Raw genomic sequence first — 13,224 nt, forward strand, 5'->3', positions numbered from 1 at the left:
AGCTGTAGTATAATCAATGAAAAGGGACCAAAACAACAGCAAATAAAATGTTACAATTGTGGACAGTTCAAGTTTAAAATTTTATCTCTTATTTTGACACGTGCAAAAATAACAATTTTCCAAAATATTCAGTGAAAGATAATCAACTTAAGTACATGACATGAGTTCGTGTATAAAACTAATCATGTAAACTTGAGATGTTACACATATCGATCACTAGGGACAAAGGTAGACAATTTGCACGGGCATTTGAATGAAAGACATGGTGAACTTTTGCAAAAGACATTACTGACAGTTTTATTGTAAACATCTTTGCAAAATGGGTTCTAAACAGTGTGACACTAATTGATTCGTAACAAAGGTGTGGAAAAGTTGACAGTCGAAATTAATTCACTCCACTTTACTCAGGCAGAAGGTAAGTCGAGCAAACCTTTGTTATAATCTTATAGCAACATTGTTAAGGTACTCGAGAACTTATCATGGTTAGGTTTAAACAAGCATGTCTACATAAGCCTGCGAAAACTGCAATTTTACTTTTTCAATATTCTCCGATCGAAATCGAAATTGACGGATCTTTTTCACGCCAGGAAATCCGCTCATTGACCCTCATTGGAATTCTTGGTGTAGACTGACAGTCTGTTTTCCCACAGGCGGCCCAAGCTCACAATGCGAGGAGTTTTTTTTTTTTAATCTTTATGCGAACGTTCAGCGCGCGAAACGTGACACGGTTACCGCCGACATCTACTATTACATAACGACCGAGTTTGGTTACGCGAAACGTGACCTTCGCCTTGCAGTATGTGGTGGTGTTGTGTTACAACGGTTTGAATTTATAAAGGTTTGTATGGGGAAAAACGGTAATCGACATTATAGCTGAAATTTCGGTATTTTTGCAATAAAAATGACTCACCTCAATGCCTTGTTGTCTTTTCTATTGTCATCTCGCTTCTCAGCTCGATCCGAAGCTATTTAAGCAAGTTGTCGCTTTTTGGTTTTCCTCTACTAAGAAAGAGTAAAGGCTACACACTCGATTCTGGACTGACCCCCGCAAGAAGCGAAAAAAAAAACACTGAAATCCCGCCAGCCGCCCCAATTCCTCCGCAGAATCATAGTACAGGTTTAAGCGCTCCCTTGCAGTTAAATTCCAAGCCAAATTCATCTCCATAGCGCACGATACAAAGCTCTGAATCGAAGAAAGCTGACCATCCGGAATCAATGATCATGCTGCCGGCACCATTTGTGGACACATTCGAAACCCGAGCGGAATGCCGGGCTAACAAATTGACCCTGACCAGGGGAAGGGAGCGCACAGTTCTCGACAAGCCAGGTACTTTGAAACGCCTTGTACGCGAATTACAAAATGCGATTTAAAAATTTACACAGCAAATATTACTTACCACGTTTTCCATTGAAAATTCGAAGACATCCTTCAAAGCAAAGCTAGTTAAATCTTTCACGGACAATCCAACGATTAGATTGAGATTGCCGGTGCGAACGAAGCACTTTTTTCAAAATTTGTAAACACGTCTAGTCGTTGCTTTGATTGGCTTGTCACAACAATGCTCCGTCGGCGGCCTGGACAAAAATCTTCCCAGAGGACCGTGGAGCAGAGTACCTGGCTTGTCGAGAACTGTGCGCTCTCTTTCCCTGGTCAGGGTCAATTTGGCTGGCGGGATTTCAGTGTTTTTTTTTTTCGCTTCTTGCGGGGGTCAGTCCAGAATCGAGTGTGTAGCCTTTACTTTTTCTTAGTAGAGGAAAACCAAAAAGCGACAACTTGCTTAAATAGCTTCGGATCGAGCTGAGAAGCGAGATGACAATAGAAAAGACAACAAGGCATTGAGGTGAGTCATTTTTATTGCAAAAATACCGAAATTTCAGCTATAATGTCGATTACCGTTTTTCCCCATACAAACCTTTATAAATTCAAACCGTTGTAACACAACACCACCACATACTGCAAGGCGAAGGTCACGTTTCGCGTAACCAAACTCGGTCGTTATGTAATAGTAGATGTCGGCGGTAACTGTGTCACGTTTCGCGCGCTGAACGTTCGCATAAAGATTAAAAAAAAAAAAAAACTCCTCGCATTGTGAGCTTGGGCCGCCTGTGGTTTTCCCCTCGAAATGAAGTGGGAATTATGAGGCGGGACATTTCAAACTATAAGGGACTGGGACGAGACATGGGTGCGGCGCCCCAACCCTTTTCGTCCGTACCGCCCTTATATGCGTTCGTGTTCACGAATAAACACTCGTCTGACCCTAAGAGAAAAGAACGGTTACCAGAAATATTTCCTTAGTGCTGACCGTGGAGGATCGTGGCCTCTGGGGACTGGAATGAATCTAAATCAATCCTCCATGGAAAAAATGATGGCGGCTGTACATTTTACCACAATACCATGCGAACCTTACACAGCCCATAAATTACAAGGAAAGCCATATTTTATACCTATGCCAACGACATTGCGTTTGTTAGGTTTGGAGGTTTTAGAAATTTTAGCTTGTCAGTAGCTACAGCTTCAATTACCTTAAAATCTTTTTCTTAAGGCTTAACATGATGGCCGTATTTTGGCTGCGTATTATGGTTTTAACCCAAATATCTCGTTCACGTTTCAAGCAGTGAAAAATCTCTCTGCTCATCCCACATATCTACGTTTTGGGCTGTTTTGTAAATCTTTTGGTGATTTTTGGGTATATTTGGGAATACAATAGTTTTTCTCAAAGGATTAGTAAAAGTTATGGAAATAGGAAATTTAGTTGAAGATTTGATGTTGTTTTAAAATTAGAATTTAGTGTTAAAATTTAGTAGACGTGCACCAAACAGTTTTGACTGTTTGGTGTTCAACGGTTTTGACCCGGTACCAACGCCTCTCCTTTGTGTCTAACTACTATTGAAGCAAAAGGCTAAGTTAAATTAAAATGTCAAAATAGCAGAACCAACACAAATATATTTGTCGCGAAACTCTGCATAATGGCAGGGTGGAGGATAACTTTCGACATTGGGGAAAGCAGTAAATGCCGAACTGCCCCAAAACTGAACGATAGGCACAAGAGATATTTGACAAGTTTGGAAATTAATGCCCCCAAAGCTCGACTTTCATCACTGCGACCACGTTCCAGCTCAACAATTAGCTTTATTCTTGTAATTGACTTTACCCTTGTAAAACTCTCCCTCCCCTCCCCCCTCCTTCTCCCCCCAGTAAACAACCTATGGCCGTAATTTGCGTCACGGAGCTTGAAGGAAATTCGTCGACAAACGTCTAGCCGTTAAAAGTGTGCGTTTGGTATATCGAACAACTTTTCACGAAGCAAGTCAGTTAACACAGATTGATAAGTTCCAGTTTTAAAATAGTTGTCACCGATATTCCCTAAAATTTCATTTCATTTTTCTGTGTCACGATAATCAAACAAACCCTTGGGTTGTGTGATCGCGGTCGAGAAAAAAATACTTGTTAGTTTATTTGCAATGACTAAAAATTTTTATTATTCAGTAGTAACCGAGGATTTCAGTCTTAATAATAGACTTCTCAATAACATGTCTTCTGCGAAATCCCTGTGCTTTTATCCGTCCCTAATTTCTGTGGCTGTACCTCACGTTTTCTCCTATGGAGTGAACAAGACAACTGCGAATAGAAAAGTCTTCATCAATGGAGAGATTGCCGTGTCCACGGCCCAGGAAACGAAGATCGCGCTAACTGAGTTGACGAAAACACTACAAGCCTTGGAGAAAAGAATCTTATCCTAAGACGAGATTCGTGGAAAACTGGATGCGATAAACGAAACTGCAAAAATGTCATTTCGTCCCTTTATCAAAAACTGGACAGGGATTTGGATGTGTTGAACAAGTCGAATGCAGTGCTCTCCCTGTAGGTTCAAGTCATGTCTCTGAAGTTACAGAAAGCCTCGGAAACACAAGGTCTACATATACAAACCTCATCTCCTCTAGATCTCGTCAAATATGCACATCCACAAAATAAATATAAGTTATTAGTGACTAACTTCTGACATGTTTGTTATTAACAGAAAAACTGAGAGCTATGAGCGAGACCATTCAAACTTTATCCAGATCAGTTGAATCACTGATGGAAATATATATCTAAAACAGGTAGAAAAAAAATTCTGCTTAATTATTTCTTCGTTACCAAATACATGCATGGCGTCTGACTACCCATTGTAATTCATATAACTCACTGACTAAGAAACGTACCAGTATATATTCACACCACTACACGATGTAAAACGCTTTTCCTCTCGATACAATATTTTTATCATTCACTCAAGTTAATAGATAGACATTGAACTAGACTACCTCCAACCTGACGTGCTCTCGCACCGAGGATGGTCTATTAAACAATTAGATTATGAGCTCGAGATTTCTATGGTGTGGAAATCGAGAGCGAATAATCTAATTGTTTTGGTATAAATCTACTAGTCGTTCAAAAATTTATTCAAATCCTCCTCACAGACACTTCGAAAACGCCAAGAAGCGGCCGTCATCTTTTAACAAGCACTCACTGCTACACTACTCACTATCTGTCACAGAACAGATCGTAAGTAGTGTAGCCAATCAGCGAACGGCATTCGTGATAGAACGCTTGTAGGTTTATACTAAATTCTGGTTGTCTCTTTATATTTCTCCGTTGACGTTCTCCTTAAACCTTTTACAGGCCACGTGATCCGTGCGGGTGAAGTCCTGGTACTAGGATAAGACCAAGACTCAGTGGGAGAATCCTTTGATGCCGTTGACAGTGTGATTGGTGAAATGACAGGTGTCAACATCTGAGATCACGTGATAAAAGACCAAGAAATCATGCGCATGTCTAAGTCGTGCCTGACAGGGGAGGGGAACGTGTTCAAGTGCCGTGACTTTAAAGCTCACGTGAAAGACTCAGTAAAGATAATTAAAGCGTCATGTTAGAGTTCTGCCCCTAGGAACATGTCAGCTCGAACACGCATTGCTGTTGGTGAGATATTGCAGCATTGTGGAGAATATATCATTAAAGGAAACTTTGAAAAAGTACCATTAGCACGTTTTTTTTTTCGTTTTCTACAAAATCTCAGTCATCCAGATTAATCGGATGAGTAAGATAAGAACGTGTCGAAGTCGCTAGCATACAATGTACACTAATTGGGTACACCTAACTACAATTACTTATTCATTCATTTAGCAGTTTTCAGGTACTTGTTCTACGATCTCTACTGATTTCTTTTCCAGTTTACATCTTAATCATTTTTTCTCGTCCTTTTTCGCTGTCCTTGTTTTTCTTCTGATATTCTGTGTTCCAGCCATTTTCATATTTTTTATTTTACACTAGTCACAAGTGCTCACAAGCTTATCGCAAGTCACCAAATCCTGAGACAAATGATCAAGAATGTCGTACCCACTAAAATTATAAGCAGATTCCAGTCGCCAAGCCTTTCCGAGAAGATCTTAGCAACTGAGAAGACGATTGGACAACTGAACGAATTCCTCGCAGGAACATCACAAAGACAAGGAAAAGATACGGTTCTCGCCATTCTTAGCAATCCATACCTCTTGCAGCCAAAGCACCATTAGAACCATGACCGTTGGAAATAGCTATTACTCTTCGATAACTACTGATTCTATGCATGGCTTGCATTCAACTCAACTTAGTTTATTTTAAGTGAGGGGGCCGCACCTTTCTTTTCCGGTACCCTTGCCAGGTTTTCCTTATATTATTATAAAAAATCCTTTCATTGGTGTTAGTTCTACTTTTTGTGTGGCAAATAAATAAGCAGTGATTTAATCAAAGTTTACTCTGTTCTGCAGAAACTGTTGATATGTGCATCCTTGCTCTGACAAGACTAACAATTATGTTGACACCGGGAGTAGATCCTTTCATGGTTTCTGGCGCCATCTTGCAGCAAAATGTACGGGAAAAGTGTAAAGTTCGATGTCCAATAAGTTGAGAGTGCTTGACAATCTGAGTATTTAATGAGTTGCAGGGAAAAGAAGGTTTTTTTGGTCACCTGATTTGAAGAACATAGATTTGCTGTATGGCTAAGAATTACACTTGCGATTTTTCAAATTGTGACTCGGTTTCACAGACAAATGAAAATCTTAACTGTGGCCTTTTCAGTAAGGTTTTCCCTCAAATTTGATCAGTATTGTTTTTACGTAGTAGCTGTAGTTTGTAATTCATTCCTTCAGAACTCGAATTTTCCTTGAGTTGTTACACTAATCGGCATTAGGCTCCATTACCAGGCGCCTTTCGGGAAAGGAGCTCGTGCTCCTCCTCGAAGTCTCTTCTCGTGATCGCGTTTTGCTTTGAGAATAATGAATAACCGAAAGTTGCAGGAGACTAGAAAGTTAGCCAAGTTGCAAAGAATTTTTTTTTTCGTGGACCATGAGAGGTGATTTTTCAGGGACAAAACAACAACCCAATTTGTCAGAATTAATCTGGACCATCATGGCCAAGAAGACAAGTAGCCAACAAATAAATATTTTTAAAACAACTTTCCTACTAACGGATATCCTTCCTCGTTTGTACAGAGGATCACAAAGGCACGAACAACCCCAAGAAGAGAGCCCGTCGCGGAATTTAAATCCACCGCCGTTTTACCTTATGTCCAAGGAGTTTCGGAGTCTCTCCGCCGCTGCCTAGAACAACAAGGCATTCGCACCGTCTTTAAGTCCGACACGACACTTCGGTCACACTTAGTGCGACCAAAGGACACCGTCAACCCGGCTAAACAAGATGGTGTTGTCTACAGGATTCCCTGTGAGTGCGGCAAAGTCTACATCGGAGAAACAGGGAGATCTATGCAGGAGAGGATCAAAGAACACGACAGGGATATACGACTCGCCCGTACCCAGACCTCCGCCGTTTCTGAACACACCCACGAGACCGGCCACTATCCTATCTGGAATGAGGTCAAGTTTATTGATCAAGATCCTCACTGGTACACACGTAGGGTCAAGGAAGCTATTCACATAAGACTTCACCCTAATAACATCAACAGGGATAGTGGAATTGAAATTCCTGAAGCATGGATGCCCACGATCAAAAAACACAACAACAGGAGAACGGTACAACAGCGGACCACTGAGGGAACAGCTACTCGTCGGAACAATGGAACAATAGGAGGATCGAAATGCACCAATCACAGTCGACCTTTGTGATATAAATGATATCGTGCAATCAGTCGACCTTATCGCCTGAAGAAGACTAGCAGTAAGCAGTCGAAACGTCGCGATCTACATCTAAAGTGACTATATCGTGTGACAAACGATAATACACTTTATTATTAACTTTCCTACTTGCTGGAAATGTTTACACTTCTCCTTCGCAGAAAATTTCCTTATGGAAATATTCTTAGGGTTGTGGCTCCAGGGCCCCATCTACACCACAATCAACTGGATTAATTTATCTTAAGCTGCAGCTGAATCCATTGTCAAAAGAGACCGGCCAGTTAGGAGAAACAATTAGCAAAGAATTTTGCGAGAAAATATACCCACTTCTTCTTCGGTTGGGGAGAGGAGGAAGAAAATGCCTTACACGAACGGGAAATAAATTGACCGTGTTGAAAACGGAAAGACTGGAATCTAGCCATTTGCGCTTTGTCCAAAATGGCGGCGAACTTTTGGCTTTCTTCTCACTGCAATCAATGGCTCCTTGACCGTGAAGAAATTCAACTTGAAAGACAGCGTGACTACCAATACCTGAAGGAAGAGGACTACAAAAAGATCCACATTTTTTTCATCAACTTCATCCAAGCTTTAGGCGAACATTTGAAGCTGCGACAGCAAGTCATTGCCACAGCTACGCTCTATTACAAAAGATTTTATGCGAGGAATTCTTTGAAGAGTATAGATTCGCTCCTTATGGCTCCGACATGCACTTATTTAGCCCATAAGACAGAGGAGTGCGGTGTGATATCCAACAATCGCTTCACTGCAGCTTGTAATACTGTTGTAAAAAACAAGTTCTCTTTTGCTTTTCCCGGCGAGCAGTTTCCCTACAGAATGTCTCAAGTAAGCCATCATCATTAGAAATATTTTGTATCGTGAATGAGGTTGAGAGAGATGATGATTATCAGCTGCTGAAGGCGGAGGTTTATATTGAAAAACACACTCTATTTCACAGTTTTTATTTGTAAACTTAATCCAACACAATAATCAAGCTTAATTAAGCTTAATGTTATCAGTAATGGTAACAACATTCCCAGTTGTGATTGCTGAAATTACTCTTTTGAGATGATGACTGTGACACACTATTTCATTTTTTACGATAACTGCAGAAATTTGCACATTCTCATTGGCTAATTTTCATTGTCCATAATTTTATCTATTTGATTTTTATTTTATTAGCTTTGCCTTTATGATGCCAAAAACAAAAAAAAACAAAAAAACAAAAAAAACACATTACAATCAATATGTAGAGGTTTGGCAGGGACATCGCAACAGCTAAGTAGCCAATTACTGCGGGCCCAGAAATAAAATATAAGTAAAAAGAAAGAAACATTACATGCAGCACGTTATTGGTACGTCTAGAAATCTTGTGGAGTTGAAATTCAAACAGATGATTTTAAACGTTATAGGATTGTCTGGATTGTAGTTCATTCTGACAGCACGAGAGTAGTAGTCATAAAGAAGAGATTTAACAAATGGTAAATGCCATAGCGTGTACTATTGAGTTATGGATGCACGCGGGAGGTTGCTAAGCATGAAAGAAGCGTAAGAGTCGCATGAGGTGATAGCCGAGTGCGACTCTAGCTTCTTGAGTGCTTAGCAAACCTCCCAAGTGCATCCATAACTCAATAGTGCACGCTATGGCATTTACCATTTGTTTTATGACATAACATTGAGACATAGGAACAACAGAAGTCCTTTTATTGAGCTACCTCACCAAAAAATGTTTGTGTAGTCTTACATGACGAGAGAAAACAAGCGCGTGAAAATTCGTTCATGACAACCGACTGCACACCAGTAAATCAATAAAGTTTCATCTTCAGACAACTGTGAAGACAGTTTCGCATTTCTGGGAGAAGGACGTTGGCCATTACTTTGGAAACAACGTCTGTCAAAAGATTTGCTTTGTAAACATTAGCACACACGTCAGCAGCGTACACCCATGGGCAAATAGTAGACGCTAAATTAACCAATCAGAGCGCGCGCTTTGCTTTAGTTATGTTATAATTGAAACTAGTGAGAGTAGCATTAGCTAAGTCCATTCTGCCTGTGAGTAAGTTCCAGATTCTGGTTATTCTTGAACAATCCTAATTTTTTTCAGGTGTACATCAATTTAAGCCCAAACAAGTTCAGAAGACAAATTCCTTTCAACAATACTGAGTTCTCCTGATGTTTACTCTCCCACTTGAATTGTTCAGTGTTCCATCAAAAGAAATAATGATTATTTTGGTCACCAAAATATATATACCACCTGATGAGAAGTGTTACTGTTTTCACAAGTATTTGGCTTACAAACTAAATGACCTAAATAACTCAGCTCATTTACATCTTCTTCTTGCAGGTTCTGGAATGTGAATTCTTCTTATTAGAGATGATGGACTGTTGTTTGATTGTATACCATCCTTATCGACCTCTCACACAGTATGTTGCCGACCTTGGAATGGAAGATGCCATTCTACCAATTGCTTGGCGTATCTTGAATGACAGTTTGCGAACTGATGTCTCTCTCATCTACCCTCCTTACCAAATTGCATTGGCTGCCATTTACATGGCGTGCGTCATTCAACAGAAAGATTCCAAGCAGTGGTTTGCCGATCTGTCCGTTGATATGGACAAAGTGCTGGAAATCACTCAGGAGATTTTACAGCTGTATGAACTTTGGAAGAGTTACGATGAAAGAACTGAAATATCAGCTATTCTGAGTAGAGCACCAAAACCTAAAATACGACCTACATCGGCCACACCTGGCCAGACTCCGTCACCTGTGCCACCAGAATCTTAAAATTGAAGTTATCCTGTTCTATTTTAAATGCCGGAAATATGCATCACAATGTTTCAAAGCTGAACTTCATAATAATATCATTGCAAGTTTTCAGTATGTTCTACTATAGGCCCTTTGTAGAAGCCTCATTTATGGCACTTCTAAGGGTTTTTAAAACAGCTTTAAAAATCAATAATTCCATGGAAAAAGTTGCTGGATGGATAGCTTTGACATTCCAACACAAAAACCATGACCATTTTAATTATTTTAAGACAAGTCTTTGTGACAGGGTTCTACACAGAACCTATTGTGAGGGTTAAGTTATTTCTTTTTGTTTGAATGGCTGGATTAAAAATGTAACACCCAGCCCTATATACCAGCTACTCTATTTACTGTCTCTGTTTTGTGCCAACCTTACTTCTTTCTTGTAATGATTCCAATGTTGTAATTGTGACTGTTGTATCTTGCACATTTGAAAGCAGTGTAAGACCACGGCTGTCTAGGCAACCTTAGCCATGTATTAGTCAAGACTGGTAACAGATCCAGAAAAATTCAAATGGACTGGGTGTGGGGGGGGGGGGGGGGAGAAGTGGGGAATCAAAATGGGTCCTTTCTTACCTGACAAAGTGGGACCTGGATACATGAAACAAAGGTGGGAAAGAGAATTGTCAGCCCTGTGGGGCTTATGTTTCAGGACGTGCCTGCCAGTGATCTTCCCCCAGTGTGTTAACAATTTAACAGCATTAGGACAGTTGATTACACTACTTGCTACGTAGAAACTTCCGTGTCACATTGCATGTAGTGTTTCAAATTACCTTAAATATTCAAGTCATAGTGTGCTAAAGCTCTGTATTTCTGTTCTGCTCTTTTCTTTTCTTCGATTTTTTTTTTTTTTTTTTTGCTGCATCTAATAGTCACTTTTCCTGTATTTCCTTTGTTGAAGTTTGTGAAGTTCTCAATGTTACTAAAATTTCTATTCGACAGCTTTTTTTCTGAAAGTATTTACATGTAACTGGATTTATATTCTGCTACTTGACGTAATATTTTAGACTTATATTTTCTATTTGATAATGCTATCACTCACTTGTGAAAAGTGAATATCTTGAGTCTTTTTTCCTTATTGTAATTTTACTATGTCAAGATTAAAAGAAGAGGAACTTCCATTGAGAGTATGTGCATCCTCTCTTTTCATTCCAATAAAGGTGTTAATAGAACAATTTATTTGCCTGAAAACGCATTTTCAGGCACTAAAATAGGATTTCATGAATGGACTATTACCATTTAGGCCCTACAGTGTGACAGGAAGTTGGCACAAACAGCTCTCTGATTACCCCCAAGCATTGTAGGAGACCAACAGGTAGTTGATCGACCATTTTCATATTCTCAATATTGGACTGGAACTAGCTTGCAACTTATCAAGGCTAATGCCAAGAGTTCTTTTCCAATGCAATTTTTTCCACAAGCCCTGATTAACTGCCCCTTGGTCTCTAAAAGTACCTCCTAGACTGTTTTATTGATGTATGTTTAGTAACACTAACAGCCAAGGGATGCCGCAGACATAAATTTATTTGTTGTTTATTTGTGGCTTACGCAATAACATCGTCAGGAGCACTGTAATATTTGGTTGTGTCTTCATTTGTGTACAGTAACTTCTGTGATGATACTATAATATATTATTATATTCCAGGGTAAAAATAATTACAATATGTTACAAACATGTTTTGCCAGTTCAAATTTCACCTCTAATTCTTCTATAATACTAATATTCAATAACACAAAATTTTTGCCTTAACTTTGGTAGCCACATACTGCATTGACGTTGGACTTCTTTTCACCTTGCTGCTCTGGTAATTCCAGCTTGATAACATGTTAGCATTTGCACTTTAAAAGCGGGGCTTAGCCATGGGGTAACCTTCCTACGGGAAGGGGAGCAGGGAGGGGGAGAAAAAAAAGGCCTGCCTGAGGGTGTGAGCGTCTGACTAAACCATACCTAACAATGGACTATATTCCTCATGGTAACGTGCGAAAACTTGTGGATTGGTCAAATAGTCGACTTCATGTTTCCTCGCTTTCTATGAAGTAATGTTTAATATCCTCGAAAATTATTTCACCAATTCTGTCATACCCCGCCGGAGTGAAGTGGAGGTCATCTTTCCAGAACTTTCTGCGATCTTCGTGACTCAGAGATTCCCGTGGCAGCTTTGCTGATAAGTCAGACAGAATCATTTTACCACCACAGTCTTGCACGTATGTTTTCAAAAGAGCGTTCACTTGCAAACGTTTCTCTTTCACAGCTGTGAATCGGTCCATAACTTCGTAACCTGTTTCCGGAATTGTCACTGCTACAGATAATGGCGAGTATCGGAGTGCTAGCTCATGGAGGGATCTTAAGCGTCGAAACAAAGGCTCACCGTCCTTATTTAAAGATAAACCAAGGTCGTTAGTGCCTCCCAAGATAATCACAAGGTCAAATGGTCCATCTCTGTTCAACACTAAAGGAAGTCTATCACTCATTTGGTCGGTTCTTTCTCCGCTGACACCCCTGTTTACAACATCAACAGATTTGGATAGGGACTGAATAAGAGTTTGTAATTTACGGGTATAGGGGTGGAATTTCGTCCCAAAATCGCACCAACCTTCCGTCAGACTATCGCCAAATGCTAAGATGCGAACTACCGGCCGAACCGCCATCTTGGAACCAGTGTTCTTTCCCAGACCCCTAATGTTCCTTGTTCAGAGCGTTCGCGACACATCGTGATTGTAATTACATTATTTTACGTTTGTTACGCTTTGATATAAAATTTTTTGGTTTGAAAATTTTAATTATGGGGTCAATCTGAATCACATTGCTCTTTATTTTTCCTTTTGCGGCCTTCAGTACCAATCCCCCACCAATCGAATCTCTTTCCCCACTTTCAGAGCAACGTTTTCGACGCAGTCGTTTCACGCGTTTGAAACAAAAACGCGGGACATCAAAAAGGTTTCTCTGAGAGTCGTGGGTGTCGCGGTCTAGGCTTTAGTAGCAACACTGTCCGTGGAAAATGGCGATCTAGCAGGAGCGGTTGCAACCCCCTCACCCCTCAACTGCCTTCGCTAAAAAAAAGCGGCCCTCCCCCCTCCAAAAAAAAAAATGAAAAGATCGCCATTACTTTCGACCAAAGCCAACAAAAAAAAAACATTCAAAAAAACTTAAGTCAAACTGTTGCGTACTGGATGGTAAAAGCAGTGGAACTGAACAACGTACCAAGATTTGCACGTTGTCGTCATTTGACTACAACTAGCAGAGTTCCTTTCGTTTTTTCTTTACTATTTGA

The 13,224-nt window shown here is 40.1% G+C and overlaps 2 protein-coding genes across 2 annotated transcripts; one reads left to right on the forward strand and one right to left on the reverse strand.

Annotated features, from left to right (window-relative positions):
- The first annotated feature begins 7,354 nt into the window (after positions 1-7,354).
- LOC145500715 (cyclin-C-like) lies at positions 7,355-11,073 on the forward strand. Its single transcript, XM_081480240.1, has 2 exons — positions 7,355-7,992; positions 9,491-11,073. The coding sequence occupies exons 1-2, from the start codon at positions 7,588-7,590 to the stop codon at positions 9,929-9,931; spliced, it is 846 nt and encodes a 281-aa protein (XP_081336366.1). The 5' UTR covers positions 7,355-7,587; the 3' UTR covers positions 9,932-11,073.
- Positions 11,074-11,156: 83 nt separating this feature from the next.
- LOC145500718 (uncharacterized) lies at positions 11,157-13,197 on the reverse strand. Its single transcript, XM_081480242.1, has one exon. It carries the CDS (start codon positions 12,599-12,601, stop codon positions 11,966-11,968), a length of 636 nt encoding a protein of 211 aa, XP_081336368.1. The 5' UTR covers positions 12,602-13,197; the 3' UTR covers positions 11,157-11,965.
- Between the last annotated feature and the right edge of the window lie 27 nt (positions 13,198-13,224).

The sequence above is a fragment of the Orbicella franksi genome, chromosome 10 (assembly GCF_964199315.1).
Source record: "Orbicella franksi chromosome 10, jaOrbFran1.1, whole genome shotgun sequence".
NCBI classification, from domain to species: domain Eukaryota; kingdom Metazoa; phylum Cnidaria; class Anthozoa; order Scleractinia; family Merulinidae; genus Orbicella; species Orbicella franksi.